The sequence below is a fragment of the Penaeus chinensis genome, chromosome 5, assembly GCF_019202785.1.
Source record: "Penaeus chinensis breed Huanghai No. 1 chromosome 5, ASM1920278v2, whole genome shotgun sequence".
Lineage (NCBI taxonomy): Eukaryota > Metazoa > Arthropoda > Malacostraca > Decapoda > Penaeidae > Penaeus > Penaeus chinensis.
The window spans coordinates 31,163,372-31,183,371 of NC_061823.1; the positions used below are offsets into that span (position 1 = coordinate 31,163,372).

Here is a 20,000-nt window from a genome sequence, read left to right on the forward strand (position 1 = left end):
ATAATCAGTTCACCGGAGGAGTCGAGTTCCTGTGTACAAAGAGGAAAGCCTACTTTTGTCTGTCTTTGTGTCCTGGATGTTTGTTCTTTTGTCAGTTCCAAAGCATATATACACAGGGTATGTGATGAACCGAAAATCTGACCGATGATTTATGCAGGTTTATCACCCTTTCTACCTCGTAACGTCACAGCATTCGGCTCCAAATAGAATAGCAAAACACAACAAAACTCCTCTTCGCAAGCGTCACGAAGGAAAGAGAAGAAAAAATAGAAGACGAAATTGTCAGAATTAGACAGGAAACTAGAAGAGGTAGGCCTATAGTCGTTTACGGGGAGAGGGACGGGCGTGAAGTGTGGTCGTGGGGCTGTGGGTGGTTGTGGGGAGGAAGGGGAAAGGGAGGGAGGAATCTACGAGGCTATGTCGGCGAGCTTCTTGTAGCGGCCGTGGTTGTGTGTGTTCTCCTGACGAGGCCGCACAGCTTCGAGTAGGGAGCTTCGGCGGTCGTATTGCACTTCTCATGCAAAAAAAAATAAATGGTTTTACCATTTCTATACAACAAAAATAAAAGGGAAGCAGCACTGACCAAAAAACTGAGTCATGCAAAAAAGAATACTTTTCGGGAAAAAAATCTAACATTTTGGTGTCGTGAGAAATAGAGAGAAAATCAGACAGTATATCTAAAAGACAGTCAAAAATGTCTTCCAAAAGCGAAAATCTCCATCCGCTGTGCACTTCTACAGTCCAAACCTTCCGTTGGCAAGGTAAGATCGACTGATATCAATAGGAAAAAAAAATGTACAAAGTGATATTGAAATTTCACTCGATGGCTGTACCGGTAAAGTTCTTCCTCTGCGGCCGCCATGTTCTGGAAGTACTGTCCTGTGGCCGTTGATTTTAACACGGTATAGTTGATCTTGCTTTGTCCCGCTAGCTCCTCCAGGGAACTCACGGGCGTCTGAGGGGCGGCCCCGGGGTGAGGTTAGTTCTATAGGACCTTGGATGGGAGGCCCTTCTCCCTCTTATCTATCTATCTGTCTATCCATTCTCTCTCTCTCTCTCTCTCTCTCTCTCTCTCTCTCTCTCTCTCTCTCTCTCTCTCTCTCTCAGGCATTGTTATGCTCTTATAAATAATAAACAATGACGCAGAAATATCAGAGAATAGAAGAGTTTAATAGAAAGTCGATAAGCAGTAAAGATACAACATATATAACAAGTTCAAACCCACAAATGGTATTCTAAGTGTTATCCAGTGCTCCCCGTGAATATTTCAAACAGATCGGATTTTGAGCGAACTTTTGATCGGAAAAACAAATTTATTAAAAATCGTTTTTACAAATATATATATATATATATATATACACAAATATACATATATATAGTATATATGTGATATATATGTAATATATATATGTAATATATATATGTAATATATATATAATATATATATTATATAATATATATATAATATATATTATATAATATATACATAATACATATATATAGTATATATATATAATATATATATAATATATATACATATAATACATATGTATAATATATATCCCAATGCCGTCGGGGAAAATGAACAAAAAATGAGGAAAATGCTGTGCCCATTTTCTATATTTTTTGTGAAATGTCTGCCCAAGATGGCTCTGCTAGTGCTTAGCCACAAAGGAGTCAATTAGTAGACCTTGTGACCATACGTGATTTGAATTGGCGGGAAAAACGTGTTTTTTACTAGTGCTATGGATATCGATGGTGTTATTTTTATTATAAACATTATAATTATTATAATGTTTTTTAATATTAGTAACAGCAAAATAAGATAATATAAAATAATTCGTAAATCAAAGAAAAGGGTGAACGGGCGAGACGGGCAGTACTCCTAACGGGCTCATTGGTGACTTAGTACAAGTATAGCCATCTATGTGTATAAACAATCAAACAAGTACTAACAGTGGGCAAAGCACGTGTCTACCCGTCGTATCCGTCGGCAAGGGGTTAAAATATATATATAATATATATAATATATATATTATAATATATATATAATATATATAATATATATATTATAATATATATATAATATATATATATGATATATATGTGATTGATATATATATGATATATATATGTGATTGATATATATATGTGATATATATATATATATATATATATATATATATATGTGACATGTATATGTGATATATATATATATATATGTGATATATATATATATGTGATATATATATGTGATATATATATATATATATATGTGATATATATATGTGATATATATATGTGATATATATATGTGATATATATATATATGTGATATATATATGTGATATATATATGTGATATATATATATATGTGATATATATATATATATGTGATATATATATATGTGATATATATGTATATGTGATATATATATATGTGATATATATGTATATGTGATATATATATATGTGATATATATGTATATGTGATATATATATATATGTGATATATATATATATGTGATACATATATATATATATATGTGATATATATATATATATATGTGATAGTATATATGTTATAAATATGTGATATATATGTAATACATATGTAATACATATGTAATACATATGTAATACATATGTAATACATATGTAATACATATGTAATACATATGTAATACATATGTAATACATATGTAATACATATGTAATACATATGTAATACATATATAATACATATATAATACTATATAATACATAAGTAATACATATATAATACATATATAATACATATATAATACATATATAATACATATATAATACATATATAATACATATATAATACATATATAATACATATATAATACATATATAATACATATATAATACATATATAATACATATATAATACATATATAATACATATAATAATATATATAGTATATATGTTATATATATGATATATATATGATATATATAATAAATATATAATATATATAGTTATATTTATATATATGATATATATATGATATATATATAAATATATAATATATAGTATATATGATATATATAATATATATATAATATATATATGATATATATAATATATATAATATATATATATGATATATATATATGATATATATATATAATATATATAATATATATATAATATATATAATATATATATATGATATATATATAATATATATCATATATATAATATATATAATATATATCATATATATATAATATATATAATATATATAATATATATATAATATATATATAATGTATATATAATATATATATAATATATATACGATATATATATAAGATATATATACGATATATATATACTATATATATACGATATATATATGCGATATATATATACGATATATATAAAATATAATATATATGATATAATATATATATGTATATATATGATATAATACATATATGTATATATACAATATATATGTATATGTATGATATATATAATGTATATTTGTATTTATAGGTATATATGTGTATATATATGTATATACATATGTATGTGTATATATATATGTATATATGTGTGTATATATGAATATATATATATTATATATGTGTGTGTGTGTGTGTGTGTGTGTGTGTGTGTGTGTGTACATATATGTATATATACAGATATATGTATATATAATATGTATACATATGTGCATATGTACATATATGTATATACATATATATACTTATTTGCATATATATGTATATGTATATATGTAATATATGTGTGTATGTATATATACATATACATATATATACACATATACATATACATATACATACATATATTTGTATATGATATATATATATAATATATATATATATATATATTATATATATATATCATATACAAATATATGTATGTATATGTATATGTATATGTGTATATATATGTATATGTATATATACATACACACATATATTACATATATACATATACATATATATACACATAAACATATACATATACATACATATATTTGTATATGATATATATATATAATATATATATATATATATATATATATTGTTTGCGAGTGTGTGTGTGTGTTTGATTTGTATTTGATTTAATTAATTAGTTGCTCTGGTAAAATACAATTTGTTAAACGTGTAATTATTACGTGAAACAAGAATATGGCAATATGTGTGAGGGGGAAATATTAAATAGTCAATTAATGTACGTCTGCGTCATGTATTTGAAATTACGTATCTGCACTTCCATGTCTCATTTTTTCTATTCTATCAATCATCAAAAATCCCATCTCTCTCTCTCTCTCTCTCTCTCTCTCTCTCTCTCTCTCTCTCTCTCTCTCTCTCTCTCTCTCTCTCTCTCTCTCTCTCTCTCTCTCTCTCTCTCTCTCTCTTCGTCTATACCTGCATACGCTCGACGGTGAGGAAGGCAGCGAGGTTAGCGGTGAAAGTCGCTAACATTAGCACCACGAAGAGCCAGTAAGCCGCTACAAGAGTCCTGCCGCTAAGAGCCTTGGGAGCCTCTCCACCCCCCTGCGGCGTGAAGGACGTCAGGGCGAACCAGAAGCTCTCCTTCAGTGTGAAGATCCTGCAGGATTGGTATTCCTGATGTATTAAGGATGATATGTTGGGCTTTTATGTCAACTATAATCATTTCAGGGACGATGTTGGTCGGTTCAGGGACAATTCGTTGATATTCCCGATATATTACTGATATGTACGGCATTTATGTCAGCAACAACGATTCCAGTGATAATATTGCTAATAATCATAATAATAAAACAACACTGAACATCGATTAGAAATATATATCTCATCAAGAGAACGTCACATTATTCCCAAACAGCCACAAATGATAACGCAAGAACGGGACACCAATACACCCAGAACCAACAAGCCAAGTACCTGCAGTTCGGCGGGTAAAGAGCAGCATTGTTCTGGGCCGAGTAAGGTGAGTATTTATCCAACAGCCAGATCATGATGCCCGTGACCACCAGCGCCGCCACGATGGATACCCACACCTCCGCCTTCAGTACCGTCATGAACTTGAACAGATTCTCCTGACGCTGGCGTTTTCGGATCACTGGTGGGGGTGGACGGGGGTGTGGAGAGGATTTGGCGGATTTACTCGTAGTTTTGGGGGTAATTACGGTTGTATTTGTTGAAAGATAGGTTAATAGGGATTAGAATAGACTGAGGCGGATATGTGGTAGAGAAAGGTTGATGGAGAGAATGATGACAAAGAAGGATATGTATAGAGGTGAATAAAGTTATATTGATAAAGATGCAGATGCATACTTACATACTGTGCATACATACACATATAGAGAGAGACAGAACAGTGTCCATTGCGACAAAAATATAAGAGTTATGAATGAGAATGAATATCTTCACACTGCAAGAACTGTATCTGACAGGTATCGATTATATCTTCGTCAGAAATGCATGAATTTCTGACGGAGATATAATCGAAACCGGTCAGATACATCTCTTGCGCTGTTAAAATATTTATTGCCATTCATACCTTTTCTACAGCTAGATATTGATATATATTGTATATGTAGTTTATTACCTATTTTCTTCCATAATTTCAATTTACATCATTGTATTAGGATATCCTTCAGGCAATCAGTATATAAACATTTTACTTTCTCCATTATAATACACGGTCATGCACACCTCCTTTCACCGTCATGCAATTGATCTGCACATCTCCGTTTACACGTTATGTTAGGTTTGGTTAAGTCTAGGTTAGGTTAGGTATGCATGGCACATTTTCAAGCCTCACCGCGGATCACAACCTAATACGTATTTTATTTGAAGTATATATGAGGTCATGGCGTGTCATTTCCCGCTAACTCACCGATTGAGATGCCAGACTGGTCGAAATACGGAGCCACGAAGTCAATCACTTCCTCTCTCTCTGAAGTCATGGTGAGGGGCGCTACGATGATGTCTGTGTTCTGGTGATGTAGAAAGTGAGGTCAAGGACTTAGCTTTATTGATAGGTCAAACCCTGGATTTTTTTTTTCTTTTTTTCTTTTTGATAAAATAGGTATTTCCATTCTCCTCATAACTATTTTCTTCCTTGACTTTATTATCATTATTATTATTTCTTTTTTTTTTTGACTAATAGATATATTTGAATACTAGATAGATTTGATATGGAGATCAAATTACTAGATAAAGAGAGAAATCAATCTTCCAGGCAACAGGAAGTGATTTACAAGCTTCCTATTTCTTCAACAAATGAACTTAAATTTCGAATCCATTCATCGAGAAATCTCCGCGTTCGCTCCCCTCCTCACCCCGTTGGCCAGGTCGCCGACGAGGCCGTTCCAGGAGCCGTTCTTCTGCCGCGCCCCGTAGTGGCCGTCCTCCGGGAACACGAACTCGAAGTCGAACGTCATCAGCTCCGACAGCTTCTTCGAGAGCTCCACGCAGTAGCCCTCGTACGCGGCCGCGCTGCCCTCCTTCTTGTACACCCACGGCCGCGCCTCGACGAGAAAGGAATACGTTTACATTGTGTATGTGTATGTGCAGATATAAATATACACACATACATGTACACATACACATACACACGCGCACAGATAAATAAATTAATATATACATATAATATATATATATATTGTATATAAAAGTGTCTATATATACATATATTCCTTTTATTCCTTGCTTTCCTTTTACCCTTTTTCCTTTTGTTTGTATCTATGTCTGTGAGGTTGTGAATTTCTTCCTGATTCCCAAATAAGGTTATTATTAATGGGTTTTCTTCCGGTTCTGTAATAAAAAAAAAAAAAAAAAAAAAAAAAAAAAAACAGCCATTCTCACCACACCCTTCCTACAACCTCAAACACAACAAGGGGGAGAAGACCAATCCTACCATAACAGTCCCGATCCTGAAGAACCTCCTGATGGGGGAGTGCTCGTAGTTGGGGTTCAGCGTCAGGAGGGAACTCGTCGCCCAGGTGCCCACTGCCACGCTGGTCGAGCTGTTGATGGCTGTGATGACGAACTCGAGCTGGGGCGTCATCTGCATCTTGTCTGCCGACCACATCATGTTGTACCACGATACCAGTTCCTGTAGAAGGCGGCGAGGGAGAGGAGTAAGCAAGGAGAGTGAGGAGAGAGTATGCTGCGGATGGTTGTTTGCAAATCTTCCCTTTTTAAGTGCATTGACATATAACGTCCATAAAATATGACGTTTCATCATAGCCTTATAATTATACGTTATAATTGGGAAGGGTAAGCAACCTCTTGTACAATGACAGACAAAAGTAACAACCTTAGGCCAGATGCACGAGCATTGCACGCACATATTCAAAGTGTTACGTTAACCCACGCTAGTGAAACCCTTATTTGCCTAGAAAATGCAATTCTACGGTAAATTATGTATTGCTACTGATTCATTGTAGAAAAAATAAACCAGAAGGTTGTCACTCTTGTCTTTCAGTCATTACACATACGCATGGATCACACAATATGACAAAATATTACAAAAAAAACTAGATCCAAATATCCCCACTTGGGACACATTTTCCCAATCTCTCTCCGTCTCTGAATCCCTCCCGACGTCTGCCTACCTGCTGGAGGGCGATGTAGAAGGAGGCGGTGGAGGCCGGGGTATCTGGAGGGGCGTCGCAGGACCCTTGAATGTTCGTCCTTTTGTCAGTCTTCAGCGTCGCCGTCAGAGTCTTCACGCCGTTGATGGTCAGCTCTTGAGGGATCTTGGAAGATGGTAAAAGGGGGTGGGTTAGTATTGGATATATTGATAGATAGATATATATATAGCAGATGGATAGATAGATAAGCAGATGGATAGATAGATACATAGATAGATGGATAGATAAATCGATGGATCGATGGGTGGATAGATATATAAATAGATGGATAGATAGACTGACTGATTGATAATTATATGGATTGGTAATCAGATTAATCAGTAATCAATTCCATATTTCTCCCCATCAATCTGTCATATCATTCTAATTATCTAATTATCATACATACGCATAAACATGTATGAACACACTTAAATACACGCATGCGTACATGCACGCAAGCACGCATGTACACACACACACACACACACACACACACACACACACACACACACACACACACACACACACACACACACACACACACACACACACAAACACACAAACACGCATGCGTACATGCACGCAAGCACACATGCACACACACACACACACGCATGCGTACATGCACGCAAGCACGCATGCACACACACACACACACAAACACACACACAAACAAACACACACACAAACAAACACACACAAATACAAACACACACAAACAAACACACAGAAATACAAACACACATACACACAACCCCCCCCCCCCTCACACACACACGAAAGAACACACATTCCATCATATTTCACATCAAACAGACAGACCAACACTTACAATGAGAGAATTGCAGTCACACGACGACACCTCCTTCTTGGCGACGCAGCAGACCTGTTCCGTGGGCGCCATCACCGTCACGCCCGTGGACCCGTAGAGCATTTGGCGACTGTGGGCGGGGCGTCGTGGTAGAATTAGAAGAGATGGGCGTGGTTTGGGCTGATTGCGTATGTGTGTTTGTGTGTGCCTTTGTGTGTTTGTGTTTGTTTGTGCCTTTGTGTGCTTGTGTTTGTTTGTTTGTTTGTTTGATGTATGTCCGTGTGCGTGTTTCTTAGTTCGTGTGAGTGTGTTTGTTTTAGGTATTGCGGTGGGGTTGGCGTGTCTTGTCGGTAATGGCTAAGGTAGGAACGGCTTGCTAGGGCTAGTAATTATCATAATTTTCTACTTTTTTTGTGCGTGAAGGGTGTTAAAGGTGCCATAGTTATCATTAACAATTTATCCTTTGCAATCACGCTATTGACTTTATGTCCATAGACCTGTGGTTAAGTGGTATGTTCGGTGTTTGATAAATGAAAATATTATTAAGTGGTCCTCTGAATATTTGTACTGGCGTCGTGTGTATGTATGTGTGTGTACTTGTGAGTGTACTTGTGTGTGTGTGTGTGTGTGTGTGTGTGTGTGTGTGTGTGTGTGTGTGTGTGTGTGTGTGTGTGTGTGTGTGTGTGTGTGTGTGTGCGTGCGTGTGTGTGGGTGGGTGTTTCTGAATGATATAAGAACTTAGTAACGACCAAAGAAACTTTTATCGGCTTTAGGTGATACATTGCCCAGTGTCTGTATATTCAATACACGGACACACAATACATGAATAAACAGAACAGAAAAAAAACACATAGTAACACCCATTGTCCCTCATCGTCATGCACAAAGAACATTCCAGGAAACTGTTAGAGTTACCCCCAGATATACACTATACCGATAGTAGGGTCTCTCACGGGATAATGAATCATACACCATACACTCTAGTCTAAGTAGGTTTATGGCCAAATAATGGGGAAGGAAGGGAGGGAGAGAGGGAGGGGGGGAGGGTGGAGGGAATGGAGGGTGGGAGGAAGGAAGGGATGGAGTGAGGGGGATGGGAGGGAGGGGTGGCAGGTGTCAGACAGACAGACAGACAGACAGACAGCCTGACTGACTGTAGACACACAAAATTAAAAAGACATCATAGCCACAGTTTTACATGGTTTTCTCTTCATTTTTGTTTTAAGGAACATACACACACGCGCGCGCGGAAAATGAGACAGCGATAGAAGGTATAGAACGGAAGAGAAGTGATAGTATACGGAGATAGAAAAAAATACAATTTAAGGAAACTAAAGAAAGGGTAGATAGATAGCGATGAAATCCCACGATGACAGAATAAATAAAGAGTGGAAAATCGAGAGACTAAATGAAAGCAAAACTATTCAAGCATTTCCCGAATCCGAGAAATGTACTTATATCTCCGAGTATATAATCATACAGATAAATACGTACACACACGCACATGCACACGGTCGCGCATACGTACACCCACACGCACACATAAACTCACATTCACATTCACTCACTCACTCACTCACTCACTCACTCACTCACTCACTCACTCACACACACACACACACACACACACACACACACACACACACACACACACACACGCACACACACGCACACACACGCACGCACACACACGCACGCACACGCACGCAACCGCACGCACACGCACACACACACACCCACACACACACACACACACACACACACACACACACACACACACACACACACACACACACACACACACACACACACGCACACACGCACACACACACACACACAAAAAAAAAAAAAAAAAAAAAAAAAAAAACATAAGTTACATACACACTAACAGACGCACATACACAACGATACACATAAAGCATAATATCGCAAATAGCCATAATCACATACACACAGACACAGACAAGGAGACACGCACAGTTTGTGAATAATTTAGATCTTAGCGGGACGTATACTGTACACGTAAGTAATGCGATAATACCGATTATAAACTTCATTCTCCCTCATGTCTTTTGTCTCTCTTTCTTTTCATCACCCCTTTCTCCTTTTTATCCCCTTCTTCCTCGCTCCCGTCTTTTACCCTTCCGTTCCCCTGGGGAGGTTTGAGTGACGTTCAATACACGAAGATGGTAGGCAATTGTCGTCCTTCTTGCCTTATGCATTAAGGGTTAAAATGGTTTCAATTTATGTTGTTGCGAGGGAGGGGGGCTATTGTGTGTCTCAGCCTTCGCTCGTGACTTCGGCTTAATGTTTGAAGGTTTTGAACAATTTATCAAACGCCTACTTACCTGCCTAAAATGAAGATGATGAATTAGTTTAAAAAAGAGGCATGCACCAGAGAGCCTTTGGTGGTGCAAGTTACGTTTTTAAAACCGGAAACAGAGGTATAAGACACACACACACACACACACACACACACACACACACACACACACACACACACACACACACACACACACACACACATACACACACACACACATACACACACACACACACACACACACACACACACACACACACACACACACACACACACACATACATATACATACATATACATATAAAACATCTACGACTTGAGACAACTCAACCTACTCGAAGACCTTTGGGTTGTAGTCCGTCGCCACGAGTGTCCAGCGTGAGTCTCGCGTAACGAGGTCATTTTGCATGGCCTGTGAAGAGAAAAAGCGATGGCATGAAAAATCATTTCAGAAGAAACATAGAAATGAATATAGATTACAGACCGTTAATAACTGAATAGATAATTTAGAGAATCAAATGATTATTTTGATTGTAGCTGTGTGTGTGTGTGTGCGTGTGTGTGTGTGTGTGTGTGTGTGTGTGTGTGTGTGTGTGTGTGTGTGTGTGTGTGTGTGTGTGTGTGTGTGTGTGTGTGCGTGCGTGCGTGCGTGCGTGCGTGCGTGCGTGCGTGCGCGCGCATACATACATACACTGCTCGTTCATTAATGTATTGTATTCCATGTTCTAATGTTTTCATTCATTGCATTAGTTTCTCCACACTTTCCGGTCCAGCAAAGGGTTTGGTTGTTTGGACCTTGGTTGTTAGCAGTCTGCTGGACACTTGTCTCTTGAATTGCCTCTGCTTTTTTGCGAGAGCTTTGCCTTAGTTTTGTTTGCGATCATCAGTTTCACAGCTTCCGGAAATTGGGGAGTGGGAGGTCCGATGAGCACCGTGCTGGAGGGTTTCTCTGGGAGGAAGAACCACCTGCATTTGGCACTTCGAGGCAACCATGTTCTTGCACGAAGCTTGCTCCTGAGCATTCTTTCCCTCTTCTGCATCCTCTTGCCCAAGCCGAAGCAACACGGGGGAAAATATAGGCAGAGCAATTTTTTGAAAATATGTGTCATGACAATGTCCTTGGTAAATTTTCTTCAATATTCCTCTCCAGGAAACATGCTCAAGTGACGACTCCCAAATAGCGACCTGAAAAGGCCACTTTGGTTCCTGATGTGGTTTAGAAAACTCTCTCTTTAATGGTTAAAACAGACGCTTATTAGTTAGAGTCATATTTTCTTTTATTGTTATTCGTCAAATGTTTTATTATTATTATTATTATTATTATTATTATTTAATAGTTCCGTCATATTATAGAAACTGATGACTGCAAGTTCTGATAAAACTTGCCACTTCCATGAAGTTCTGATAAAACTTGCCACTTCCATGAAGTTCTGATAAAACTTGTCACTTGCCACTTCCATGAAGTTCTGATAAAACTTGCCTCTTGACATTTCGAAGACTCCGTAAAAGCCTTGAACTCTATACAATATACACCAACTTGAAGAAACTAGAATTAACCAGTGGCAAGGCAGGAGACTCATGTGATTTTGTAATGTTTAATTCCTAAAACTGCATGTACTTGATTGGAAGGTTGATTGGAAGCCATGCATGGAATGTTACCAATAAGTCTCAGCTTACACTTTATGTTTTGTTTATTTTTTTCTTGAAGAGAGCATTCTGGCAAAGTCTAACATCTTGAAACCGCAAAAGGGTTGATCTTTCTGGAGGCTTTTTATCAAGGGCCTTTACAAAGTGTGTGTCATTAATCACTAGGACATCGGAATTATTTTCATCATAAACCGAAACTCACATACCCATCCTCCTTCATCTTGAATTAATTGCCAGAGCGGCTGGGAAGCCACCAGACACAAATGTGATTATTTTCTTAATGTACTACACACCAAAGATATAAGCAGTAGTTAAAGGTGGCAACTGGTAGTTACTATTTTTTACCATGGCAAATGTCACAGGATCTGTGGTTTCGGAAGTAGTATCCAATAGTCATTGTTACACTCGATGTGATATAGTGTTCTCATACTTTGGCATAGGAAATGGTACCATGCTGCCACTGCAAAGACTTCCAGTTGAATTTGTCACAAAGCACGGAGCAAAGGTGACAAATCAGTATACGTTTCCCCATGTGCTATCATTCCCGTGACCAAAAGAGCAAATTTTAGGATACACACAATTCACTCGGAAATTTTCATGATAAGTAAAATTACCTACACTTAAGTGTCTATCCACTGGTAACCGTCCTCCATTTGAAGATGTTTTCATGGTGCAAGTTAGCAAACAATGACCTGTACATCGACACAGAGTAATCCAGAAGTACCAATTTCCGTTGCAAATGACTGAAAGACAACACAGTGTACTTTGACGGACGACCAACGACAAGACAGATGATCTTTGATGTAGCTGCACAGGCATTGCGAAAGGCCTTTGCAACACTAACTCCTCGACTGTTCTGAAGTTGTCTAGATCATGACTAATTCAGAAATCTAAACAATACTGGAAACGAAGCAGATGATCCTCCAGATGAGATCTTGGCTGATATGATTTATAGACAAAACTAGGAAATTGTATAGGCAAAAGCGAAATATAAAAGTTACTAAGATGAAAGCTATTCAATATGATGTGCTTACTCTCGTATTGTCCTACAGGAATTTGGTCATATGCCGGCCATATAGATAGATAGATAGATAGACGCACACACACACACACACACACACACACACACACACACACACATACATATATATATATATATATATATATATATATATGTATATATACACATATAAATAGATGTTACATAAAGTAAGTGTTATCGGAATACCTATAAATCCACTAAGCAATTTCTTTCTACCATCAGATATTCCATAAATATTCCATAGGTTTATCTAAGTATTTTTTCTCCTTCGTCACTACGTAAAAACGCCTTCCCTCGCGTGCCTAGAGTCAGTTCCTCATCCGTTAGTGTCAATGTTTGCAGGTTATACAGCATCGGACTGAGGATATATAAAAAAAAAAAAAAAAAAAAAAAAAAAAAAAAAAAAAAAAAAAGAGGAAATAAATAAAGAAAAAAAAACAAACACTAAGATATAAAGAGAGAGAGAGAAAGGAAAATAAATAAAGAAAAAAAACTATTCACGGATAGGAATGAGGATACCCTGAGCTGAGGAGGAAGGTTGCATAAGTTATACAGCATCGCCCTCTGAGGTTGTTAAAAGAAGAAGAAAGAAAAAAGGGAAAATAAATAAATTAATTAATTAAAAACTAGGATAGGAATGCGAAGGAAGGAAGGGGTAACTCATGAATTTTCCATAATGTGTTAAGGACGATATAAACAATGTTGACCTCGTATCGGAATGTTTACTTAATGCCTTCGATCGGTGTTGTCTCAAGATAGAGTTGGTTATATATATATTCTTTTCTTTTCTTTCTCTGTTTCTTGTTTTATTTCGTATTCTTCTAATTTGGTTTTACATGTCTTTCTTTTTATCCATTTTTTTTTTTTTTTTTTTTTTTTTTTTAGACCTTGGGAAGGAAACAGAACTATTGGGTTATATATTTTTCTTAAGTCTATGGACCACAGCATTACATATTTAAAAAAAATCTTTATATCAAAGAAAATTGGCCAAGGGCTATCAAATAGCGAAGAAAAGAGAAGAATAAGATGAATAATGATGATAGAGATTTAAAAAAAAACAGAAGGCCACTTTAGCAAAAAATAGTGAAACAGAGAATAATTAACTGATCAAGCAGCAGAGGAAGAAAAGAACAAAGATAGCAAAAGAGATTTTAAAAAAGGACGAAATAGAAGGGAATGGAGGAACAGAATGATATGAGTAATAAAAAATAAGGAAAATGTGAAGCTAAAGAAATATTTTTAAAAACTACAATACGAAAAAAACGAACATATGAGAAGGACGACAGTAATGATAGACAGATATTCCTTAAAGCACAGATAATGAAATCACGACAGTGGCAGGAAAACGGATTCTTCCCCCATGGATTTTAAAAGATATGCGGGAATTCAAGGGAGAGCTTGGAGGCCTTTGAAAATACAGTAATGTGGATAACAATATAGACCAGGGGTACTCAACTGGCGGACCGCGGTCCGGATCCGGACCTTCTGAGTGTTGCAGTTGGACCTCAGACCCCAGGAAGAGCCAATGTCTTTTTTTCAAGGAAAGTTATGAATGAGTGAGTGAGTGATTTGAAGGAAGGCGCCACAACAGCCAGGGTCTTTTTTTCAGGGAAAATTATGAGATTGTTTTCTTTTTTATATTTCATGTAATAAAAATTTCCGGACCTATGCGTACATTGGAGCTTGTCTAACTGGACCTTTGCTTATAATAGTTGAGTAGCCCTGATATAGACCTATCTTTTCAATTCAATAATCGTATTGGCTTTTTGCACCTTCCCGTTTCCTGTATTTCTTCCTTATTCTCTTTCAGACACGGGTGAAGTTACGTAATCAGTACTAGTATAACGGGCCCCAATCACAAACCTCTATTGAGCTCTCATCACAAAAATTTAAGGGCCTTAATCACAATCCGCTCTTGGGCCCTAATCAATCCTCCATTGGACCCCAACCACAATCTGCAATTAAGACCCCTCACCAAACGTTATAATCGGACTCCCAACGATCCAATCTCTCCATCAACCGAAATCCCCTTGTTGAACACTTCGCACCAACACTAACACGCCCGACGTCTCCCTCACCTTATCGAAGAGCGTGGAAATCTCCTTGGAAGTGCCGAGGATGACGTAGTATGATGGCGCCGGTCTCATCTTCTTCAGCGTCTCCGTCGTGTTGGACATGATCCCGGCGAGGACGATGACTCGGACCACGGAGCCTTCGACGAGGTAGTAAAGGGCTTGGTCTAGCTCTGCGGGGGAAGGGAAGGGGAAGGCGGTGGGATATTAAATAGGTATTGGTAATTTTCTCATTTTTTTTTTTTTTTTGTGTGTTTTTATGTTTTTTTGTATTTTTTGTATTTTTTTAAATGAAGAAGGTATGGCTTGATAAGATGCTTTGATTTACTGAAGGGGAAGGTGGTGTTTGTATTGATAATTTCTGTTTTGTTGTTGTTTTTTAAAGTTGAAGGTGGCATGGCGTCACAAGATGCTTTCATTCCTTTTGAGTCGGAAAGTGGTATTGTTTTATTTGTTTTTATTGTCATAATGTATCAGATGGGGAGCTGGTACTGTATTACCATTCGTTTTTTTTTCTGAATCTGAACATGATGTGACGTCACAAGTTTTTTCATTTCTTTTGAGTGAAAAGTTGGTATCGCGTCCTTAATTTTACCAATAGGTTATAAATAGCATGATTACTCGTAAGGTGGTAAGGTCTTACTAATTGAATTATAATCATCTTAGCTCTGGTAGTATTAAGTCATAACTATAATTATTGCAGTTACTTGTTACCACGGTAGGTATGTTCCTACTGTAGTGATGGTCGTTATCCTGGTGGTTTAAGGTGGCATTCTGGTACTTAAAGTGATATTCTACTATTTTTGCCCCAATTATGTTGTCACTGGTGGTGTTACTGATTACTAAGTGTTAGACAGTAGATCGATCATAGATTCACATTAGTATAAGCTTTTTTTGCCATTTTTTTAAGTATTGCTTATGAATTTATATGTCACGTGCGTTGTATTATTCGAGATTGCGTTTTTTTTTTTTTTTTTTTTTAATGGTTTAGTGAATATATCACATCTTGCTTCTCCATTCTTTAAATCTTTCGTTATTCTTTAAATCTCTCGTTTAGCTTTAATGCAGCCATGAAGATTGAAAATCGATTGATCGGGTAAGTTTAGACACACAAAGGAACGGATGATTATTTAAGTGCAGACTAACATACCGGCCGCCATAAAAAGGAATACGCACACTCGACACGCACACACATATACGTACACATACAGGCATATATGTATGTACACATTAACAGAGCCTACCTTTATCCTATTCCCCAAGAAAGAGAGAGAAAGAAAAGAGAGAGAGAGAGAGAGAGAGAGAGAGAGAGAGAGAGAGAGAGAGAGAGAGAGAGAGAGAGAGAGAGAGAGAGAGAGAGAAGGGGCGGTTGTGAGAGAAAGACAAACGGACAGACAGACAGAGACAAAGACAGAAACAAAGCCAGATAGACAAAGAAAGAAAAATATTTTTTTAAAGCAAATCACCCGACGTTAACAACCCTACGCCCCCCCTCACCCCCTCACCCCCTCATCCCCCACCGCCACCACGCCCGCGCCCGCCCCCCCCCGCCCCCCCACTCATCAGCGCGCCCATCCCCTTACGTCTTCCTTAATCGATACCACAATTGCCGAAACACAAGCACTTCACTCTCTGCTCTCGGGAAGCTCACCCTCGACTGGAAGGTCGAGGTTTGGTGTGTACGTGAAAGCTTCTTTTCGTACAGATATATGCATTCGAAAACGTACGTAAATACACATGGACATATACACCTGCACACACACATACACATACATATACGCATACAAATACACTGTATACATACATATACGCATACAAATACACTATACACATACATATACACATACACTATACGCATACTCATATATATGCGCATACACATACACTATACACATACATACAAGGTATTGGCATACGTGCATTGATATAGAAAGATAAGTAGGTAACTAGAATGACAGATAGTTAGACAGGTAGACTGTTATATAGATAATTAGTTAGACACGTAGGCAGATAGATATATCGATAGAAATCCAGATAGATAGGCAGATAGACAAAGAGACAAACGGACAGACAAACGGACAGACATAAACGGATACAATCAGACATAAAAAAGACAAACAAATTATGCATAGATTTTTTTCTCTTTCTTTCTCAAGGATAAGGAATTCATGAGCGCCATCTATTCCTTCAGTAACCCAGGTCTCAAAAACGAGGGCGGGGCACGTGGACCGCCTGAAAGTGATCGGCGTTCATGCACAGGCGCTCATCGTGGAACGTTCATGGCTCACCTGTTGAATAATTGAGGTGAGGTGCGAGGACCGAACGCATGTACACGCGCACAGGTTGTGTGTGTGTGTGTGTGCGTGTGTGTGTGTGCGTGTGTGTGTGTGTGTGTGTGTGTGTGTGTGTGTGTGTGTGTGTGTGTGTGTAGGTGTGTGAGTGAATGGATAAAGGTTTATGTGTACACTGAGGAGAGAACAGGAAGCTCGCACGCGCGCGCGCACCAAATACACACACACACACACACACACACACAGACACACACACAGACACACACACACACACACACACACATTTACACGTACACACACACCCTTGACTACATCCATGAATACAAAGTTGCAACGATTTAAAATCCAAGGCAATTTCAGTCAACACTTCTTGCTGTGATTACCTTATTACGTTTACAAATTGAAGATGAATTGAAAAAAAAAAAAACGAATAGAAAAGAAAAACATATTGCAGATTAATTAGCACAGTAATCAGTAGAGCTCTTGCTATATGATTAGGAAATGAAATTAGGATGATGGTTATTAAAATTAGAGTATGAAAAAAGTCATTTCGTGAAAGAAAAAAATATATATGCGAAACACAAAGAATGAACATGATGCGAAAAACACAAGGCCAAATTAGACCTTGGGAAGGAAACAGAACTATTGGGTTATATATTTTTTCTTAAGATACAATGAATGTAAAAATCAGTAAAAAAAAAAAAAAAAATCAGCAAGCAGTTCCTAGCCTGTAGTCTTTATATCCCAAGGGAGCCGCAGAAGTCCGTGAGCTGCATGCAAGATTTCAAGAGACTCCTGCTAGTTAAAACCTTTGAAAATGTGGTGTTAGCAACAAGAGTACGGGGAAGATTCGCAAAAAAAAAGACATACAAACAAATAAATAAACATATGAATAAATAAAACACATACAAACAAATACAGCAGAATTTGAACCCACCCCGTGAAAATTCATAATCACAGATATTAAAACGAAAGAAATGCCCACCAGCCCAAGACAGATAACAAGGGGAAAAAAATCGAACTCACGGGCCTCGGTGCCGAAGATGAGAGCAGCGTCCGTGGCGTTTCTGCTCTGGAGAAGATCGTCCACAGCTGACATCCACTGGTAATTCGAGATCTGCAGGCGCACGTACGGGATTCCGTGGGCGGCAGCGGTGTCACGCCCGTACGCCCACCCTCCTGCCGTGACGTCCAACAGGAGGGCGGCGCCGTTGAAGATGGAGGAGCATACTGTAGGGAGGATGGGAGAGGTAGGGTTAGGATTCAGAATGTCGACGCTTGGGAAGTGTGTGATTTTTTTCTCTTTGTTTGTTATTTATTTCCACTATGAAAAATTGGTGTCACTGATTGTTTTTTTATCATTAGGATAATTTTGAACACTCGCTTTTCTCTCCTTCATACAATTCTCATTAGGATAATTTACACAATGCTCCCTTATCTCTCCTTCGTGTCCCTCTCCTGCAACACCCGCTACTTACGCTGTTCTTGCCCCAGCTCCTCGTTATCCAGGGACACGGTGACGACGTCGTGATTCAGGGTGACTTTGGACGCCTTCTCCGCCTGCGAGATCCCGGCCTCCAGCCACGCAGCGCCCTCCCTCAGGCTCTCGTCCACGGCGCTGACTGGAGGAGGGTCGGAAAGACTTTAGTTTTTTTGAGCTACTATTCTAAAAAAAAATGGGAGGTGGGGGTTCTGTCATACAAAAAGGGACGATGACGTTAATTTTGGGGGGGGATTTTGAAGTCTTATTATGAGTAAAAACCAACAACTTGCTTGTATTAGAATGTCTATGACAATTGTTGAAATCGTCTGCAAAGTAGTTATTACTATTGCATGCTAAATTAGGTGCACATATTGCAAGACGGAAAGTTGCTAATATCTATATGTATGCATATTGCATCGATTACAGCCAGTCCTCGATGTTATCATCAAAACGCTTGTCACGCAAAAGTGCACATCTAAAGGGCCAAAATAGGTCTTAAAAGACTTCCAACAACCCAAACTCAGATACACTATACCGCATTTATTTTTCAAAATCCTCACAATATGAAACAAACATAATATAAACGACAAATTTCCCTTTACATATAACAGAAAATACGAAAAAAAAACGTTACCTATAGTCATCTGCGCGAGCGAGGCAGGCACCAGAAGAAGGAAAACTGCCAAGTGCAATTCCG

The 20,000-nt window shown here is 37.5% G+C and overlaps 1 protein-coding gene across 1 annotated transcript in view; it reads right to left on the bottom strand.

Annotated features, from left to right (window-relative positions):
• Positions 1-20,000, bottom strand: part of LOC125025574 (ionotropic receptor 25a-like) — a 28,523-nt gene that overhangs the window by 8,510 nt on the left and 13 nt on the right. The window contains exons 1-13 of the mRNA XM_047613598.1: positions 19,938-20,000; positions 19,299-19,442; positions 18,847-19,050; positions 15,536-15,702; positions 11,104-11,180; positions 8,467-8,575; positions 7,614-7,757; positions 6,914-7,111; positions 6,336-6,524; positions 5,891-5,990; positions 4,933-5,110; positions 4,432-4,615; positions 834-955 (exon numbers count right to left, since the gene is read on the bottom strand). The exon at positions 19,938-20,000 is cut by the window's right edge and continues 13 nt beyond it. Of these exons, the coding sequence (XP_047469554.1) occupies positions 834-955; positions 4,432-4,615; positions 4,933-5,110; positions 5,891-5,990; positions 6,336-6,524; positions 6,914-7,111; positions 7,614-7,757; positions 8,467-8,575; positions 11,104-11,180; positions 15,536-15,702; positions 18,847-19,050; positions 19,299-19,442; positions 19,938-20,000 (1,879 nt within the window). The remainder of the gene's footprint in view (positions 1-833; positions 956-4,431; positions 4,616-4,932; positions 5,111-5,890; positions 5,991-6,335; positions 6,525-6,913; positions 7,112-7,613; positions 7,758-8,466; positions 8,576-11,103; positions 11,181-15,535; positions 15,703-18,846; positions 19,051-19,298; positions 19,443-19,937) is intronic.